The sequence below is a fragment of the Gallinula chloropus genome, assembly GCF_964237585.1.
Source record: "Gallinula chloropus genome assembly, chromosome: 1".
Lineage (NCBI taxonomy): Eukaryota > Metazoa > Chordata > Aves > Gruiformes > Rallidae > Gallinula > Gallinula chloropus.
In genome coordinates, this window is record NC_140085.1 from 18802555 (window position 1) to 18823775 (window position 21221).

Here is a 21221-nt window from a genome sequence, read left to right on the forward strand (position 1 = left end):
AGGTATGTTAGTTTTCAGGTGCCTACTTACAATTAGGATTTTTCTTAGGTATCACAAGAAGGCTTATTTATTCTAGCAGAGAGCATAATTTAGATGGCAAGAAAGCAGAGTGAAACATCAATCCACACACTGAAGAAATAAAACCAACTGCGTCTGCACTCTGTTAGTGGGTAGAACTGGAAAGGGGCCAGTGATCAGGAGGTCAGAGGTGTCAAACAGGTCCCAAACAATGAAGAGCTACATATACCATAGACCTGCAACTTGGAAAAAGTGATGACAGGGGACATGTATCATATAGGTCTGTAAAATCACAAGTGGCAAGGAGACAAGGAACAGGAATGGTCATCACTACACCTGACAGTGGAGAAATTAGAGTCACTCGATGATGTCATCAAGAAAGCCATGAAAACAGCCTGAAAACAGTCCTTCCACATACCACACACTGAACTCGGGGTTCACTGTCACAGAACACTATGGAGGCCAAATGTAGAAAAGGACTTTTAAAGAGGGACTGAATGTGTTCATTTAGGTGAGGTCCAGAAGGAGCTGCCAGTTCAGAAAGTCCATATACAGCTGGAACAGCACCAGAGAAAAACCTCTGTATACACACTCTGTATGTTATGCTTCTGTGATCACCTTTTACTGGCCATCCTCAGAGACAGGATAGCAGATCAGATGGCCTTTGGTCTGATTGCATGCAGTGCTTCTTATGGATCAAAGCTCTCGATTTTGGCATGATTTAGAGTTTGGAAAGGTTAAGTTAAAAAAATATTTGAAAAAGAACATTTGAAAAGCTTGTATGCCTCCTCTGCTTCCTCTGTCAACCCTCAATGATGTGCTCCCTAATAATTCAGTTTCTACAAAGGGTATTGCTGAATTAGCAACAAACAGGATTCTGTAACAGCCACTGAAGGCTGCCCAGATCCTGCCCAGTCCCCTTTATAAGGCATTTCTCCTGGGTCAGGAGAAACGCTTAATCTCCAGTCTCAAATGCAGATTAAGCATTCCTCATATTCCATTTTTCTCTTTACTACATTCTTGCTAAATCACTCTGTTAACTGCTGTACTTGTGACATGAAACAGTTAAGATACAAATCTGCTGGCCTCTGCTAGCTGAACTCTTCTCCCAGACCACTCATTTCTGTGTGGGTAAGTGACAATAGGAATCTACAGGAAGACTCCTTGTGGACAAAGGATTGTTATGCTGTCTGTAAACATTCTTATTTCACCCAGAATTTGCCACTTCGATTGGATTTAGCTTCCCAGTTGGTCAGACCAATACATTTCTGCAGTGCAGTAGAGTAAACAATGCAACACAGTGATTCTGAGTCTGTAGCTAGACAGACTGGAGTAGCAGCACAAGTAAGTCAGAAGTATCTCCTGCATTTATCTGGGCACAGAGCAAGCTCTGACACCAGTCATCACAGTTGTTTTTATACATAAAGTAACTGTGCACACAGACATATGAACTAATACATTCATCACTAACCCTCATTTAAGGGACCGACCATCCAAAGTCTATGCTTCACCCAGTAACCGTGCTGGGGAGCCAGGTGCATTCAGGACCGTGCAGTGGCTTGACAAGATGACTGCGTGAAGGACTTGGCTGTAGGTTCAAAATCAATCTAGAGGTTACTGTTTCAGCTTGTTCAGTCTTCAGTTCTCCAGGCAATCCTTCCCAATCAAGATAACACACAGGTAGACTGTTTGTTTTTATCGCTTGTAGAGGAGTTTGGACCCAGGTTACCTGGAATGAAAAGAAGTGAAAAGTAATGTTAAGTAAATAAGATCTGGATAAAGTTTAAACTCTGTCCTCGATCCTCACTCCTTATTTGTATACACCTTGTATTTCACCTACATTACTCTGCACTCTCTCATGATTTTATTTCCTCCTACTGTGAAATGAAAAGTCACTAAATTAAGAATAAATTCAGAGCACACTGTGGAGGAAACCACTGGAGGAGTATTTCCAGGCTCTGGCCTGTACCCAGGCCAGCTTCTGTGGTATTCTTAGGTCCCAGCTGGCTCTGAGAAACAATCTGGCTATGACTTGGGTGGGAGGTTCTCCAATGAGTGAGGGATGGGGAGGAAAAAAAAAAAAGTCACATCATGTCATCCATCAGATCCCCACACACATTCTCAGATGTTTTTTATGTCCAGTTTTAATTACCCCGAGTGCCAGCATTTCTACCATTTCCTTTGCAAGAGAAATCCCAAGGCCTCAGGGTCTTCCACTTACATAGCACAGTTATGCTGCCCCAGTTTTGTATCATCTTAGGGCTTCTGTCGTTGCTCACTCTGTGGATTCCTTCTGCTCCACAGTACCTGCCCTTTTCAATGCCTGCAGTGCTGTCTGATCTCCTTTGTTACAGCCAACTGCTAGTTTGGATGCCTGTCATGGTTTAGCCCTGGCCAGCAGCTGATCACCATGTGCCACTCGCTCACACATCCACCCCTGCCCTGATGGGATGGGGGGCAGAATGGGGAGACAAAGGCAGGCCTGGTGCGTTGGGATAAGGACAGTTTACTGGGACAGCACAGGGAGGGGGAAATAACAAGACTTGTAACAGGATACACAAAACTGATGCAATGCAGTGTCTCACCAACAGCCATACAGCCTGGACCATCCCTGAGCCACACATCCTGCAGCCACCCCACCCCACCCCGACTAGCCACCTTCTATACTGAGCATGACATCACCTGGTACGGAATACCCCCTCTGGCTAGCTTGGGTCGCCTGTCCTGGCTCTTTCCTATCCCAACTTCTGGTGAAAGTTAACCCTAGCCTAGCTGAACCCAGGGCATGCTGAATCTTAAAAGTGTCCAAAGCTGGGGAATCCAGCACTTCCCTGGAGAGATTATTCCAGTGGCTGATTGTTCTCACTGAAAACTTTTCCTCTTGTGTCCAATTGGAATCTCTCCAGAAGGAACCTGCACCCATTATGCCTCATCTTTCCCATGTGACTCCCTGCAGAAAGGGAGTCTCCATCTTCTTTGCAGCCACCCTCCAAGTACTGGGACGTGGTGCTGAGGTCTCCCTTAAGTGTTCTTTTCTTAAGTCTGAACAAACCCAATTCTCTTGGCCTTTCCTCATATGGCAGACTTCCCAGTCTTCTGATCATCCTGGTGGCCCTTCTTTGGACCCTCTCCATCCTGTCCTCATCCTTTTTTGTACAGTGTTTTCCTTGCCTGCAGGTGATAGGGAAAAGGAGACCTCTCTCCCTCTCCTTGTCCACCTTTTTCCACACTGAAATGTCTTGATATCCACATGGGAAGCTGCACTACAACCTGCCCTCCCTTTTGTGGCTGCTCTGTATCCTCCTGCCTCCTCCTCACATCGCCCTGTGGCATTTCAGTCTACCTCCTGTCCCCCTTTTGACCCCACCCATTCTGTATGTCACTAAGTCCAACATTACTCCTGCCTTCTCACCACCTGTTCCCCTCCCTGTCTGTATCACATTCCAGACCCTTGTGTTTACTTTCAGAAGTGTCTGTTCTCCTCTGCTTAATCTAAACTCCCAACTCCTTTATTCCTCTCACTTTCTACTCTTGTCGTCTGACCTTTTTCTACAGATCCTGCTACAGTTAGAGCAAACACTCTCCTTGGATGTACCCAACGAGATTCCCCTCTTTGGAAAAGAGCCAGAAAATTCCAGTTACTATCTGTCTGTGGTCCCACTTTGGCTGAAAAACACTGGTGAGAACTAAGCAGCTATTTCTGCAGTACTGCAGCTTCCAGCGTAAGTCTCATTTCTTGTCACAAGCACCCAAAAGTGAAATGCAAAATCCTGCTATTAAGTATGTGTGTTCTGGAACCAATGCTCATGAGGAATGCAGGCTAATTTATGGAGAAACTCGGGCTGGCAGACCCTCCTGGGCTGGCTCAGTTCGCTTTGCTTCTTGCAGGGGAGAAAACAAAAGGCAGCGCCTTTCAAAGGCAAACAGCTTTCACACAGACATCAGCATCTTTGCTGATGGCAGTCTGGCCAGCAGCAGCTTAAAATGATTCTGGTCAGGTTCAGAGGTTCTGCTGTTGTGTTCCTAAACAGCCAACAGTGAAACTCAGGAGTTATGTCAGTTTGATGATACAGTTTAAGAAAGCTTTGTAAGACAAAGCACGGTCTCTGTGCAGTGTGGTAGGACAACACCTCAGGCTGTTTATTTGGACACTTAGTTTAGGATGTTACTATCTGTAGCACGTGTAATATCCAGAGTCTCAATTTTGAGTTGTAGGTATCATTTCTTAGCATGTAAACACCCAGTCAGAATTTCAGACTCCGTCGCAGAACACACTTTCATCGCTTCTCTTCCCAGTTCAGATTCTCTTCATCACCATTTGCTCTTACAAGACTAAACCTGACCTTTAGCCTGCTTGAATAATGTCTTTCAATTACTCTGTGAGCGACTCAGGGTGTCGATCTTGTCTCTCTATGCATTTGCAAGGTGGGATGTGTCTCGGTGGTACTACAGAATTAATAGTGACTTTGGAGGATGTGTGCACAGGCAGGCCCACAGGGCTTAAGTGTGCTGTTTAATCTTTACAAAAGGTAAGGGCAGCTATTTCAAACTGTGAAGCTCTGAATAATTGCATCCTAATCTGACTGCATACCAAGCACCTTCTTCCTCCTTCATTTCCACTTCTTATGTCACTTCTGTCACCCAGACTATCACAGCATTGGTTTTTACAAGACCTGCTCAAAGAAAACTTAAACTTTTAAAACTAAGTCAGACCTACAGTTGCCCAAGAGTAAAGTGCCTCCTATTTTTATCTTGAAGCTGGAACTCTGTTCCATGTCTATGTTCAATGTTTTTTATTAAATCCTAATGAAGTACATGCTACTGATCAAGTAGCTGCAGGATCCTCTGTTGTAACTAATTTTTTCCCCTCTTTCTCATGACTCTCCACCTTTCTAATGTGCCCTCTGCCATCTCTGTTCACATGCCACACTGGGATCACTAGACTACAGAAGTCTTGTCTCTAGAACAGTGATTCAATTCAAAAGGTACACAGGCAATGATCTTCCTCCAGCCTTTTACAAAGATGGGTGACCACTACCACCAGGAACAGGCATTCTCAATTTGTATAAAACAAAAAAACAACCCCAACAAAGCACATAAACAAACTTGGAAGGACAGGAGCAGCAGGAAGGCTGGCTTGCTGGACCTCTGCACCTTCCCTGCACCTGTTCTCAATCCTTCCTTCCTCTTTACTGAAAGAGGTGCCAGCCCTCAGGAAGTAGCAGTGCAAATAAATAAAACCTGAACATAATAGTGTGATAGTGTCTTTGTGGAAAGGGTCCAGGCCAAGCACCAGACTGTGTGGCACAGATCCACTGTGTTAAAGTGAGCAGGGACATCCCTGCTGCCCTGACTGTGCCGTGTCCCAGAAGGGCGCAGCGCCCCGCGGATCAGTTAGAGGCACCAACCTCGTGCCTTAATCCCGGTCTGACTTCATCCTGACATTGTGGGAATGGCGGCCCGTCTGTTTTAAGACCAGCTGACAGAATGTAGGGAATCTCTGATACTGGCAAGTGCTGACAAACCAGAGATTACGCAATTCTCTACTGTGTCACTAGAGGGTAGTGCAAGCCCTCAGGTCCATTCCTCCGAGAGGAAATGCCCATACATCTTCCTATAGATCTCCAGAGATTTTGTGGCTCCTGTCTCTGAGGAATGGGGCCCAGCGGCACATACTGTCTGTGCTCAAGACAAAGTGATCTGGAGAAAGAACCTCTTTAGACCAGGGTTTACTTCTGCCTTCCCAAATGCCAAATTCACATCCTAAAATGGGTCTACTATAGTCTTAAAGAAACCATCCATGCCTTCTTACAGCTCCTTTCTCTCAAATTCACTTGGCATTTTTGCATATCTCCTTCATTCAGCCAGAAATATTTCTATGAACCTGATCGATTGCTATTATTGACCTTTCCAATACTGTGCTTTCCTTTTTGGTCTCAGGAGAATGTCATTTCTCATCATGGCAGTCTCCAGAGAATCCAGCCTCTGTGAGCCTGCATTTCACTTTCATCAGAGTACAGACCAGTCTCTGGCTGGACGAGTCAAGGAGAAATTTCACTGCCCCTCTGGAACTAGTTTATTTTTCTGATGGTGCAGGATGCATTGACACCCAGCACAGCTCACTGCCAGGGGAAGACCAGCAGGCTGTAGCCCACAGACTTACTTCCATCTGACAAAACATCTAAAATGTTGGGAAGTTAGCTGTGAACTCAGAAATTGGGAGAAATCTTTGTTATTTGTGTCTTAAACCAGATGAAGACTTGGAAGGACTTTGTGAAAGTATCAATCACGCTAGCAAAGAAAGAAAGGCTGAGATCTAGTACTTCTCCATAGTTTCTAATTTAATGGCCTTCTCCCCCATTTCAAGTGGCAATAAGGTAGCAAATTAGAAAGACTTCCAGACCTTCCCCACTCCTTGTCCCCTCACCTCAACATAAACCTGTTTTCCTATCTTCTCCACAGGTAACTTGTCACAGTAAATGCACCTGACTAAAGCCAAAAGAGGAAAGTTACCCTGGAAACCTGTCTGCACCCTGCTAACCACTATAACACCATGCATAGTGCTGATGTTTATTAGGGCATGAACCATAAGCACAACCTCTCTTACACACAGAAGTGTTCAGCATTTCTCTTCCTTCACCCATACAAGTTCCTGAGAAGCACAAGAAAACATTTACATGAGAAGTACCAATGAGACTGCCATTAAATTGCTTTCAACCTAAATTGCCTCTATCACTTGATACACCTTCTACTCTTCTTTGATCCCACTCATCTTAATATAGAGGAAATAACAGGATCTACTCGCCAGTGACGGTATCAGATACGTCTGCACCAATCCAGCAGACTCACAGCAAGGGGCACTGCAGCAGAATGTGCTTACAAGAGGTAGAAGACGTTTTACCTGAGATGCCTCCGGTGCTCCGAACGCTGGCGTGGCCGATGCTGAGCCGCTCGTATTCCAGTTTCACGTTCCCAAGATCTTCTCCTGAGTGTCCTTCGCTGGCAAATGAATTGGCCTCAATGCTGGAGCCCGGAGACCGTTTGGCCTTGCGACTGAAAAGCCCACTGGCAAACCGCTTTCCTTGCTTTGAGTTGGCTTGTGCATCCTCTTTCTTCACATCTCGAATAGACTCTCTGGATTTGGATTTATTTTTCAGGTCCATGTGGAGCCGGGAGAACAGTTTCTGAGGGCTCCGATTGAGCTTGTTCACGTTCTCCAGGGGTGGGTCAATTTCTGGGAATTCTTGCTCCAATGTGATTAAGTCATTCAGAAACTGATTTAAGCGTTTCTTTGACTCACTTGTTTCCTCCTTTTCCATGTTGCCCTGATTATCCTGCCTGTGTCGTGAAGCCCAGAGCATCATGTCACCACGAGTTGCCCCTGCCACTAAACCATACTTGGGGTTAATGAACTTCCGAGCCACGGTGGAGGAATGAAGGCCTGGCTTCCCAATTCCAAGAACGAATGGGTTAGCAATACCCAGTTCCTTGTGGAAATTAACTTCCTCTGAGATGGCATAAAGCTCACGAAACTCAACGTCAAACATCTCCACATGCTGTCCTGTCAAGACTAGCAGGATGTTTCTGTCAATGTGGGATGAACTCCATGTGAAGCTAAGAGTAGGAAACACAACTGACATTAGATTTTTAGGTGCATACTCGCCCCAGCCCACCTAACAGTATCTAAGACACTACATGGGAATCAGAAGCATTGTGCCCTTTGCCCATATGTCCTTGCCAAGAATGGTCAGATTAGCTACATGAAGCTCTTTAGACACGCGGACCAGATCTAGAAGGAAAGGCCCTAAAACTCTGGAAGAGAGTTTACCCTTTTAAAAAAGCAACACTGCATCAAGAAGTGGAGTCTCTAGACTGAAAATATCCTTAAAGAGCACTGAGCAGAGGGGCTGGTGGGGAGTCCTTCACACCACCACCTGATGCAGTGCGGAACTATCTTTAGAGCACTGAAAGGGTCCACTACCATGGGCATGTTCTGTTCTCCTAGGAGCAGCTGTGCTCTACACCACCTGCTCTGCCATCCCACCCCAACATCTACAGATGCCACACAGATTACAGAGGCTAGGATAAGAAAGGGAATGATGTAGAAAGAAGACTCTCGAGCAAAGTCACAAGCCATTCTTCACACAAAGAATGCAGCTTTGCCTTAATCAAGAGAGTGACCCACCTGTATGATCCTGTGGCCACCTTTTCACCATCCACCATCAGGAATCGGGATGACAAAGTGCCTCTGATCTTCCCTGCTGGCATGTAGAACCCAACTCCCGTCACAGAACGTATGCGGATATTCTGACACGGAGATGGAAAGACAAAACGTCACAATAAATAGGGCAGAGAATTAGATAATTGCCAGCTCCAAGTCTTAACATGCCACTCACATTATCTCACTACTTCTGGGACTAAGGCTCACTTTGTATCAGCCATCAGAAATCAGAAGGGCTGCAGAAAAGAAAGCATAGTGCTGTAAGACCTGTTGTCAACCCCTGTCTATGCAACTCACTCCCCTCCATCAGTTCACAGTCCTGTCCAATGGGTCAGCATCTTGTAACCCTGCCTGCTGCCTTTGGCTGTTCATCTCAGCCCACTGCCAAGACAAAGCTTTCAAAACCAAATAATCCTCCATCTCCAGCCCCGTGCTGTAGCCCAGAAGACCCAGCCCAGTTTGGGGGAATGAATCAGAGGAAGATCTGAGTCATGTCTGTGTTCTCTGAATCCTGATCCCTACTCCACAGCACTCATGAGCTTTTTCCAGGCAACATTAGCATGACCACAAAACCAAAGAACTCTGTAACACTGTGCAGTGCAAAGGACAGAGCTACACACGTCTGCATCAGGTTCTTTTTGTGCTTGTGTTCCAATTTCCAACAACATGACTTGACAAAACTGGTTAAATTAGAAGACTGAACAATTTAATTACTACAGAAGACGGGAGGAAACAACTGTGTTGCTCAAAAGATAGATGTTTCCTGTCTGTTACAACAAAAGGAGCCCTGACCTTTGTTATTTTTCTAAGAACCACAAATAGTTATAGTGTCCACCCAAATTTCTCACCATTCAACAGAGTGTGAAAAAAAGACAGAACTTTTTTTTGAACAAAGAGAGTAGGATGTAGATTTTCAACAACGCGCATACGCCTGCCCCTACTATCAGAATCACAGGCTGGTTTCAGTTGGAAGACACCTTAAAAATAACCTAGTTTCAATGCTCCCACCACAGGCAGGGACACCCTCCACTAGCCCAGGTTGCCCAAAGCCCCATCCAACCTGGCTTTGAACACTGCTAGGAAAACCTTGGACTGACTGAGTGTTGTTCTGCACACGGGTCCTGGCTGCATGAAGCTGAACTTACAGACTGTCTAATGTGAAACACCCCCTCCCCCAAAACCACTGATTGTCAGCATAAGTTTAGAGCAAATTATCTTGTCGTTCTGACACACAAATTTAGGCCATTTTCTTCATTCCACCATCTGTTTCTGTAAGAATTCTTTTAACAATGAAAAGCTAAAAGGTATTGTGATCTGGAGTAATAAATACAGGGTTGGGAGTCATACAGTCCCAAGTGTAATCACAGTTCTGACACCATTCCCTGTGATGTTCTGGGAAAGTCAATTCACCTTTGCCTCATTCTTCCCCCACCTGCAGAGCAGAAGAACCATGAGGATTTGGCTAATGCTAACACAGCCTCAGATCCCAAAGAGAGCTAAGTCCTATTATTATAAACCTCACTGACAGCTTAAATATTGATAGGCTATAAAAATCTGCATGCAGGAATGAGTGATTATAAGAATGCAGATGTATTAAAAAAAAAAGAATAAAAAAAAAGAATGTTACCTTTTGAATCCGCCCTACTTTCCTCACTAAAATACAGCAGTGACAGTACAAATTCTGACTAACAGTAACTGATGATACTGCTGTTTTGCATTCATCTATTGCTTGATCTGTCTGGAGTCCTGTGTGGGCATTAGCTAATTAATGCTCCCAACACTGCTGAAAGTATTATTACCCTGTTTTAAAGACGACGAGCCTGAAAGAGAAAAAGATGAAGTGACTTGCCCAAGGCCTAACAGTGAGTCATTTGTGTGGGATGCTGAATGCAGGTTGGGTAGTGCACAGGAGAAAGGGTGCCCTTTCCAGGGTTTAGAATAACATTGGTAGTTGGCTGGCTGATCACCTGAAATGTCTGGGTTTTTTCCTTCCCCTGCTTAGTAAAGCTGGATGTGGGATTTGCCAAATCATGGGCTATTGACTGCAAGTGTCAAGAAGGACCTCTGTTCTTCAAATCAGTCAACAGCTCTGGCATGTCATGCACCTTTGTGAATCAAGAAACATCAGCCTGTGTGAGCTGAAAGTTTCTTAGCATGTAACAAGTGTGGATTTTATTGTGTTTGTACGTTGTATCACCTTCTTTTGGTGGAAAGAAAGCACATCTGAATTCCTGCAGTAACCGAACCACGCACAACGCTTAGAAAGGCACAGAGGGGATGGAACCAAACAGCTGAACACATAAACCTCCTTGAACAAAGTAGGCACAGGAGTGCATAAATACATCTTGAAATGCAGAAAACAAGCACAAAGTCATATAAACATCGAGTCACTTAACAGGTTATTTGTATAATGTTTTCTGCCTTGAAGGATCTTGGAGCACTTGTAGACTAATATATCAAGCTGTACCAAGCAACGACAAGCCTGGGTTCACGTACTGAAGACTACAACAACAACAGAGGAAAGACAGATATAAATGAGGTAGAGATTGTAGCTATTTTTGGGGGCATTAGTGTTACAGCAGTAACAAATATTTTGGGTAGAGGACAGGATAGAAGCGACTCCTCAAGATCTGCATCCTTGCAGAAGCCTGCTTAAGGTTTGTCATATCCTGACGTACGGAGGCTGCAGTCTGCATTACATTCCCACATTTCCTTTACACAGGCTCGCACCACTCCTCATCACAAGCAGTGACTAACGTCTCCCTGGCAGCAACTTAATACAGACTGGTAAAACTCAAGCCTGACAGAGCATCCTAATACAAGCAGTGGAGGAATCAGTCTCTCTTGCTTTATTGTGACGCACTTTTAAACCTCACCCTGAATCCACAGAAAGTTAAATTAGAACCAGTTTAGAAAGTCACTAATGGGTTGTGTGTTGTGACTGACGCTGAGTTGGTACTTGACAGACCTGGACGCAACTGCTCACAAGCTGGGGGTGAGGAGGAGGGATACAGAAGACAGACCCTAAAGGGAAGCACTGGAAGTTTTTCCACCAGGGAATCATCTGTGAACCTTCCCTCTCGCAACAACCACTGATTTAAAAGTTGCAAACCAGCAGGGGTATCTTTATTTCAAGTTGGGACGGATGGCATGAACAACCTCTGCAAACTAACTGAGGTAAAACAGATTAAGGAGAGGCAACAGACAAAAGCAGTAGCTGACAGATGACAGTGACTCGACAGTCTCTTATACTGACTGTTTTTCAAAATGTGCAGAGCCCCTTTCTGCTGTCCCTTGAAAAAACAGATCCTTTCAGTCAACCAATCTGTTGGGGTATCTCCTGTCCTTCATTTGCTTGCACTACTGCTTCACCTGAGCAGAGGGCTGAGAGGTAGGCCCCAGATGCCCACTATTTCCCACTCTAAAATCCTAGATGAAAATACCACAGAAGGAGGAAAGAGAAACAGAGATAGGGGAGAGAGAGGGGATTCATGGGGACAGCACCACAGTGATAATCATAAAGGATTTTTCTTTTTTCTTATTTCTGGTCTGCAAGATTCTGACTTCTAGTGATCAGACCTCCAGGTCAGAGATGGGTGGACAGTGCTCATCTCATGGGAATGCAAAAGCAGCCACAATCTAGAAGAAACCACCAAGTAATGCTGGAAAATACTGTGGACTTCCCCTATGTATTTCCCTTAACAGTTCTGGGAAAAGTGTGCTTGTTGAAAAAATAGTAACACTTGCAGGTATTCAAGTAGAATAGGATGGAATGCAGCTAGCTGGACCTGGCCTGCCAGGGTCTTTACTAGGTGTTATTTATTTGGGTCTCTGAAAAAAAGAGTCTTGTAAGCTCCCACTTTCAAAGGGTCAAAAGGAACCTAGAATAAGTCTCTACAACAGCACTGTATCACATCACATTCAGCTTCCCCCTCACTTGAGCGAGGAAAGCCATGAAATACTGAGATGAAATTCCCAAAAATTCTTAGGCAGGGAATTCAAAGAATTCCTGGAGTGAGAGGAGGAACTTCTTGCATGTTGGGAAAATGAATGTACAAAATGAACATGAAAGTGAACTTCCTGCAAGTAATTAATTCCCTGGGCTTGCTTGGAGCTCTAGGTGAACTCCCTGTCTTTGAGCAGGACTGTGTGTTCCTGGGGTCTTGGTTAACAGAAACATGGGGAGAAAGAGAGCTCATCAAAAACTGGTGACAACACTCACCCTCAGGTCAACAAAAAGAGGGCTTTTTGTGGGGCTGTGAATGTCGTATCTATGAGAACTTTGATTCATTGTGATCTATGAAGAACACACTTGTGTCAAACATAACAGAAGTCTGGCAAACCATGTCCTGTCGGCTCAGGAAGCCGTATGACTCATACACACAAGAAATGCTCTTACTAAGATCCCGGGATGAATGTGTCGATGATTGAGTTTAAACGTATTTCTAGTGATCTCTGGCCTTTAGACAGAAACTGAGGTTTTCTCATTTCATGCTTGGAGTCAGTAAAGAACTTTCTGTCTGTGCAGGGTGAGGAACTGTCTTGTCTTCCTACAGCAGTTTCCCTCCTGTGAGACAGTCAGCAGACCATGATACCTTGCCATCTCAAAATGATACAATAGCCAGGAATTATGCAGAAACGCCCAGCACTGTGTGCAGACAAAGGGCAAAATCCAGTGTTAACAGTAAATCTCCCTGTATCAGGACCGTTGAAGTATTCACTCTGCACTGGATGAACTGGGTAATGAAAACAAAAGGGCAGGAATCATAGAGCAATCTGAGCATCTGGTGATGATAGAAGACAGAATAAGCATCCTGACCCTGCAGCAATGACAGTTTGTGGTAGTGTGTCATCTCTCTTTCCCTAGCACCACAACGTGCCTCTAAACCTTAAAGTTACATCCCACGTTGCTGCAACTTTCTGAGAAAAAGCCATCCTGTAAATCTTGCACAAGGTAGAAAGAAGGAAGGATATGAGATTCCTTTGCTGACAAACTGTGGCCCACTTTTAGAAGAAAGCAAAATGGTTACACAAAAAGAGAGTGTAAGGAAAGAATATTTTCCCCATTGCTGAAAATTTGTAGAAAAAGCTCAGACATCAAAGCAGATGTCAGGAGAAAGACATGACATAAATAAGAAATGGGTAAGAGTTAACTACGCTGGAGTCTTCCTCAGTGTCCTGGTTTCTGCTGGGATAAAGTTAAATTTTCTTCCTAGAGGCTGGTGCCGTGCTGTGTTATGGATTTGGGATGAGAATAATCTTGATAACATACTGATGCTTCAGTTGTTTCCAAGCAGTCAGGGACTTTTCAGCTTCTCATACTGCCCTGCCAAGGAGAAGGCAGGAGGTGCCCAAGAAGCTGGGACGGGACACAGCAAGGACAGCTAACCCAGACTGGCCAAAGGGATATTCCATACTACATGACATCATTCTCCATATATAGTTGGGAGAGTTGGCCAGGAGGCACACGGCTCAGGAACTAGCTGAGCATGGGTTTTGGGTGGTAAGCAATTGTGCCATGCATCACTTGTTTTGTATATTATTTTATCATTATATTCCTTTTCTGCCCTATTAAACTGTCTTTATCTCCACCCACAAGTTTTACCTTTTTGCTTTTCAATTCCCTCCCCCACCCCACTGGGCAGGGAGTGAGCAAACAGCTGCATGGTTGTTTCAGCAGCCCGCTGGGTTAAACCACGCCACAACCATTCCAACACTGCGATCAAGCCATGCTGGACAACATGATTCTGCCTGAACAAGGCTGAGGGGGCCCAGCTTGCCTTCTTGCCTTTCAAAACAACCCTTGACACATCACACCAGTGAGGTGGGGGTGGGGGAGTTCTCAAGGGGAAGCCTTAGCCTTGCCTCAGATTCCGCAGGTCTCTAATGCCTGGTGTCAGGGGAATCTCCGTATGATGATTTCTGCCACACCGACCCACGCAGTAGCACAGATACACCCCAGGCAGCCTTGGGCAGGTCATTAAGAGGCCATCTTCCATGAGAGGCAAATGACCTGCTTCCCCTTACAGGAAGTAAGTCCTTCCATAGTACCACAGACAGAAATAAACTGCATTGACCTTAACAAGATTAACTCAAGTCTTGTCCATACTGGAAAAGGAATATAACAGCCTTAAGGGGAATTAAAGATACAGCATGAGATAGCTGGGAAAAGGGGAAAAGTTGAAGGAGAGCAATCTGTGAGCTGGAGCTCTGCAGAAGAGTGAACAACTGGGTAAAAGAAGGATGTTAAGAAGTTCTTCTCAGTGGGCCCCCTTCAGCTCAGCTTGTATTGGGACTTTTAGCTGAAGGAGTCTAATGAAAAACAGAGTGCTGCGATGAGAGAAAGGAAGCACAGAAAGGACACAGAAGAGATTTCTCCTGGTTTTGATGGCACAGGTTCAAACTCTGCTTCTTTGGAAAGGGTAAGGCAACTAGGCGGCTGCAGGATCTAGTCACTGCTGTGGCATGTCACTGTGATGATTGGGTTTGGAGTTATCAAGTCTGTGTAGATGCCTACGGGGAAAGAGGTTAAGAGGAGGAGCAGAAGGGAACTGCTTACTGTTTAAAGACAGAGAAGGCAGATAAAAAGGAACTTGCCTCTCCAATAGCATCGCAACTTCTTCTAAAATGCCAGGGTATCTTTTTATTCATTCTCCCCAGGAGTTAAAATATGCAGTACCGAAGGCATCAGTCCTGCACACAGTGACATGGTGAGAAAAGTCCTGGGAAACAGGCACTGGAGCAAATGGAACTACTGCTGCGATTTCACAGTTTTGTACCAAAGAGATTCAAGCCCAGGCCACAGAATACCCCTGAAGCTTGAAACAGGTCTATTATGATGATGTCTCTGTCTTGCTTTCAAAGACAGCAGAAGAAAGATACTTCTATCTCTGTTTTGGAGAAAGACGAGAAAGCTGCTCAGCTGGGTGTCTTTTTTGATGAAGTCTAGAAAGTCAGAGCAGAGTGGCAGTTCACAGGAGCACTGTTCAGATATATGCAAGTCATTCTCATCCAGATGTAAGATGGTTCTCCTAAAATGGTTAGTATGAGCCTCTATAACCTTCAGAGCTTTTTGATTTTTTAAAAACTATTAATTGAGTGTTTATGGCAGGTCTGCCCTTCCTCCAGGCAAAAAGGCACTTCCCCTTCCCTCCTGCTCAGAACAGTTGGATCACAAAAGGGGTGAGTCTGGCATCCCATAGGTTGTTTCCATCCTAGCAATTTTTTCTCTATTCAGAGCAAGTCTGTAGTAGTGACAGTGACTAAAAAACATGAAAAAAAGCAAGGAATACAATACTGACTGTAAACACACAAAGGATTTCAGTCTGTATGTAATGGAATGATATCTTACTGAGGCCAAGCTCAGCTAACTACTTGCTGTGTTGCATACATAACATGGAAGTATACTCTGATATGAAACTGGGGAGCTTCTATGCTCAGTTCCTTACATTCTTAGGCAAAGAACTACAAGCTTATTCACTCCCTGATGGACAGGAAAGCCTTGATTTCATCAATTATTTATATTCTATAATTGAGATCCATTCAGACCACAACTCAGAGATACTCTGGACTCTAGTTTGATTCCTTGCATAGGAGACCCACAGGAGTTTCCTTATACAATTTTCTTCCCAAACAGCAACTTTTAGGTCACAAGAGCAAAGAAACTACATAGATCCTATCTCAGGTGAAAGGCAAATAATCCAAAACTTCTATGTCTCTTTCCTTCTGAGTTAGCAAGCCACTCTCTTATCCCTTTGTGTTCCATCAGCCTCTAAGTGCTGTGACGTGACTTGTAGGGAGGAAGAGATGTGTCCAAGTGAGTTCCAGCATTGCTTACAACTGAAAAGAAGACACTGACCTTCAGGAGATAATAGTTCAGTATTGAATATCTTACCCGTATCTGCAAGTCACTGAGGTCAAGGCATCTGCACATGTCCAAGAAGAGCTTCACACCCTCCTCATCTAGGATTATATAGACTGGGATCCAGCGCTTATATGCCGCATCAACAATGTCGCGGAAGATGTCCTGGTCTGTAAATACATCCATGACCACTGCAATAATCTGGAAACAAGACAACAATAGACAGACAACTGAATAAAATGTTAGGAACTGAAAAGAATGCCCATCACACTGGTGCAAAATAAATGAGAGCACCGATACTAAAATGGAGGGGGAGGATATAGGGGAGACAAAAGTACAGGGGTGTACATGCTCAAGTACTACCAATAATCTTGGGATTTTCTGGTTTGGGTCCTGCTGCACTCTGTAAGGAACTTAAATGTCTTTGAGGTTCTCCTTCCTCCAGAAAAAGATGGCTTATTTCAGCAGCCCAAGGATTGCCAAAGTCAATCTCTGTATTGTGAAACTTTCATCGCCTCTGTAAGCTCCCACCTAAACAAACAGGAACACTGAAAATAGATTGAAAAATAAGAGTGGAAAACAGCTCTAACTTAATCAGAAGGTGACTGTTGGAAGAATGAACATAGAGAGAAATCAGAGCCCTGATCCTCAGCCATGGTGCACAGTGCAGACAAGAATAATTCTATTTTCTTCTTTTCCCCAATTCCCTGTGAGAATCCTGCTCTCAGGGCTGGCTTTGCAAGGAACGTCTTCGGGAACTCAAACACATACACTGCATAGCTGTCAGGAAGGGACTGGAGTGCGTGTGTTTTTTCAAGATTTAGAGGCAAAACGATCATCCCCTCTCTTCACATGGACATTTTTTTTCTGGTATAAAACTAATCCCTCTTTCCAGGCATGGATTTTACATAAAAACAAAAGGTTGCATTGACATGACAGACAAGCCTGAACATTCATGGGATGAGTAACAACAAAACTAAGAAGGTTATGGGCAATTTTAATGCTGATCTTGCACGTTTTGTCTTTCCCTTTCTGTGTCTTTCACACCATTAGAAATACCAGTTCCCTCTGCTCCCTGAAAGAGTATTTCTCCCCAACAACTGAAAGGCTACGAATGGAGGAAACAATTGTTTTCCTAGTCCTGCTGGGAAACATCAACTAGCCAGGTCAGAACTCTCCTGCTTAGCAGGATGCTGGGAATAGAGTTGCCTGAGTTTTAATTTCCCAGTTACTGGGGTGACAGTGACAAGCCAAGCTGTGCTGGGGATGGCACATACAGTTGTGAACAGAGCTGAAGACTGGACTGAACAGTAGGATTTCCTTCACTTCAAGTTTGGAAGAGACATAGCTCAAATTGTGGGAGTCACGTATGGAAGGGGAAATAATTCTCACCAGAGACCTCATTCCTTTAAAAAATGCCCTTTAAGAAATTGCTTTTGGGAAAGTGATGTCATAGTAGACGTCCCCTATTGTGTTTGCTGAGTCTCTGCTTGTACAGCCAACAACAACCAACACATCTGCTCCATCAGGCTCCAGTCAACGGTGCTTACACAAGCTTGTCTTTGTTAGAAAAAGAAAAAAAGAGCTGACATTATGTTTATGGTCACCATTAACATGTAGGTTCCTGATGCAGGTGAACTGTGGTGGAGCTACATTATAAACTAATAGCAAGTCCCCCGATAACTCCTGCTTGGGAGAACCAGATTTCAGGTCCTGCCTTAGTTCTCACTTCCCAGCACAAAATCTAGAGATGCAGAGAATGTTACTAGAACTTCTGAAAATTAAAATATGGTGAAGTTATGCCACTTTATTCCTGAGCAACTCCATATACTGACAGATTATAATTAAAGGCATGAAGAGTCCATGCATTAATTCAGGGCTGTTATGCTCCTTCTACCCTCCATACATTGTGGTATGGATGTAGGAGCAAGGCTACCAGGAAATACCCATTTGAAGTAAAAACATCCACATAAGGAACTGGTCAAGAATAGATAGCAAGAGTGTGAACATGTTTTCTTTCCATCCCCTCTGTTTGCAATGCGTCCAATGACTGCAGAGATTACACGGGTGTCCTGGACAGACCATTAGTTGTTGGCCTATGAAGGGATGGTTCCCTCCAGGCTTTAGGGCCCTGGGTCAATTCAGGCTTCTTTACAAAACTGTGGACTAAACCCAAGAAAACAGCAGTCCTGTACGAAAAGCAGATGAGCTGCCTTGCAGATGGCACTTCCAAGCCAGAAAAACATGCAGTGGGTTATGTTAGTCTTCTCAACCCCCTGCTGCAGCTGGTAATCTGTCAAGATTACCAAACACAGCAAGTCAGAGCATGAGTGTCTGCCCCTGCAAGAGGTTTTCCCCATTCCTCTGCCTACCCTATGGATAACAACCACAAGGCCCATAGGTGTGCCTAGCTCTTCATAGGTATTTACAGATTGGCAAGCATTAACTTGCCAATCTCATTGCGGCAAGGGAGCTTAATTAACATATGTTTGTAAAACACTGATGATAAGCCACCCACAGACATGTGCCACAAATTATGAGTACTTGTTTAGACCCCCTGCCCCCCAACTCAAAACAAGCAAAACCTACTGTTATCTGCTGAATATAAAGCTGCTACCTGGATTTTTTTTTGCTAGGGTCACCTCAGCTGAACACAACGGGCAGAGTTATCTCCACAGAGGACCATTAAACACTGCAATGGCTGTTAAACATGAAACCACCTTTGAGCTGGGAGGGGCACAGTTCAGCCACTCAGTCACAAAATCAAAATCTACAAAGGAATTAATTATTTTTAGGTGTCAGGCACAGCTATCGAAAAGAGCAAAGTTTCCCTGTCCTTGTGCAGTCTGTAGAGGCATTTGCAGCAGTGGAAAGAGGACCGGTAGTTGCACCAAATTGGAAGTGTAAACACCTACAGCTTCTGGGTCTTCTGAAGGCCTGATCACGGCAGTCACTGAGCAGGAGAAGGGGGTTTGCATGTATTTCTGTGAGCAGAGAGCTGAAGAGACCACCCATTGGATTAATGCCTCTCTGGCAAGTTTTCTGTTTCCCAGCAGATTCATTTTGAAGCAGCCTGCAAAGGTTGCGCGTGTGACGTGCTGGGGTGGGGGAGGAAATAACTGCTGAATTAGAAAGCAGGAGAAACTGAAAGCCGCACTTTCTCCAGGGGGTATGTCGGCTCAGGAGGGGACCGTTTCCTGAGCAATCGAACATGGAAACTTCACCCAGACCTAGAAAAACTTCGTCACTGCCCCCTACTTACTCAAAAAATCCCTAGCACCATCACAGCTGGTTTGTCTTCTTGCCAGAGGTGCCCCGTCACCATTAACAGTATTTTCCAGACAAAGATAAACAGGAGGAGCAGCTGCACAGTGTCTGGACCACGGCTGCTCGCAGTCCAGGCCGGATGGTGTGGAGACCACAAAAAAAGCCAACCCCAAAACCACCACCCCATAAACAAACTTGCTGCCCTGTTTAACTAGGGATACTTGCACGTACAGGAGGGCTGGTTGGCACAGCATCACAACCTGTCTTTCCCTGAGCTAATGAGTAACAAAAAACAAAACGTGGGCATAAAACTCCGATTTGGGGGGTGGTGGGAGGTGTGTGCAGGGGTTTAACCGCATCCTGGGCACCAGCTTTGACAAACCATGATGTGACCAGTAACAAACTGCAGGGAAAACCCTACCTGACAAACGCCCACCAACACGCTCCTCCCAGCTCGGAGGGAACCGGCGAGCAAAGCCCGGCTGAAGCAGGGTCTTGCATCCCTCCAACCCCACACAGCCCCAGCTCTGCCCAGGTGCCCCAACCCAGGCATGAAGGTGAGCGGGGGCGGCCCGCTGAGGGCACTCGCTTTGTGCGGCGGCCAGGCCCTACCTTCTGCGCCTGCTGGATCATCTGCCGCACCACCTCCTTCAGGTGGGGCGCGTTCTCCTCCTTGCGCGGGTGCGTGAAGAGGGCCACTCGGCTGATGCCCCGGTAGAAGGTCTTATCGGTCCAGCCCAAGTCCAGCGGGGGCACCTCCGTGTCCGAGCACTCAGGCCAGTAGGCCAGCGAGAGGGTCTCGCCGCCGGGCCCCCGGGCTACCTTGCCGCCGTCCCGGGGGTCTTCGTAACCCCGCCAGCTGCCCCGCAAGGCCTGCAGCTCCCGGCTGGACAGAAAGTCGCGGAGCTGGTCCTTCCTCAGCGCCTCCCGGTAGGCTGCCTCGCCCCGGGTCACCAGCGCCTCCAGGGCCAGTCGCTGCTCCTCGCTGTAGTAGAAGCGGGCCTGGGCCTGCGTTACCTTCTCGTTGACGTGCGAATCGTCCAGGAGGAACACCTGGGACTCCGCCATACTGCCGGCACCTGCAGGGCCGGCCGGCCGGGAAGCTGCGGAAGGAGGGAAAAGGCAGAGCCGGGCCCGCCTTACCTGGCCTGCCCGAGCCCGCCCCGACGGGTGGAGCGGCCGCACCGCCCTGCGCCGGCCCCTCACACTCCCCTGGATCGCTGGGGACGTGGCTGTCCCGTCTGTGCTACTCCTCTCCCAGACCCATACGTGCCTGTGGCTCACGGTAGAACAGGGGTGATCGCCTGCTCTGCGTGACCCTGGTCCCTGATCACAGCGCTTGGAGAGAGCCCGGCCTGGGTGGCGGACGGATTTTGGGGTGCAAATGCAAAAGCTTATTTGTGACGGTTCCCCCCAACCTCCCCATTTCCTGACATGGCCGCCAGCTGGGGGGTGCTCAAGGGGAAAAGGGGGACGTGAGCAGGGACACAAGCAGGGCGGCTGCTAGCCGGTCCTCTCCAAATCCTCTTACAGAGCAACAGTAGAAACTCACCGACTCCCAAAAAAGCAGGAGGTGGGTACCCTGTTTACAGATGGAAAGATGCCAGAGCAATTTGCCTGAGGCCACCCAGCAAGCTGGTGTCAGAGCTGAGAATAAACCCGCCCTGCTCCCAGTCTCTGAATGGGAGCATGAATAAATACCCCCGGCTCAACACACGCGTCCCAGCTGAGAGACTAGGGGCTGTAATGTTGAATTATGATTTTTGCGAGGTATGCAATTGTTGCTGGGGGCCCCTAATCAAGTGTCAGGCCCCGCAGTGGTTTGCAGTGCGTACACAAAGGATAAAAATCAGC

At 46.0% G+C, this 21221-nt stretch overlaps 1 protein-coding gene across 1 annotated transcript; it reads right to left on the reverse strand.

The window, feature by feature from the left end:
• Positions 1-1682: 1682 nt before the first annotated feature.
• FAM83F (family with sequence similarity 83 member F) lies at positions 1683-20435 on the reverse strand (the record flags this gene model as incomplete). Its single annotated transcript, XM_084279629.1, has 5 exons — positions 1683-1747; positions 6920-7632; positions 8204-8325; positions 16134-16301; positions 19980-20435. The coding sequence occupies 5 exons, from the start codon at positions 20433-20435 to the stop codon at positions 1683-1685; spliced, it is 1524 nt and encodes a 507-aa protein (XP_084135755.1).
• Positions 20436-21221: the final 786 nt, after the last annotated feature.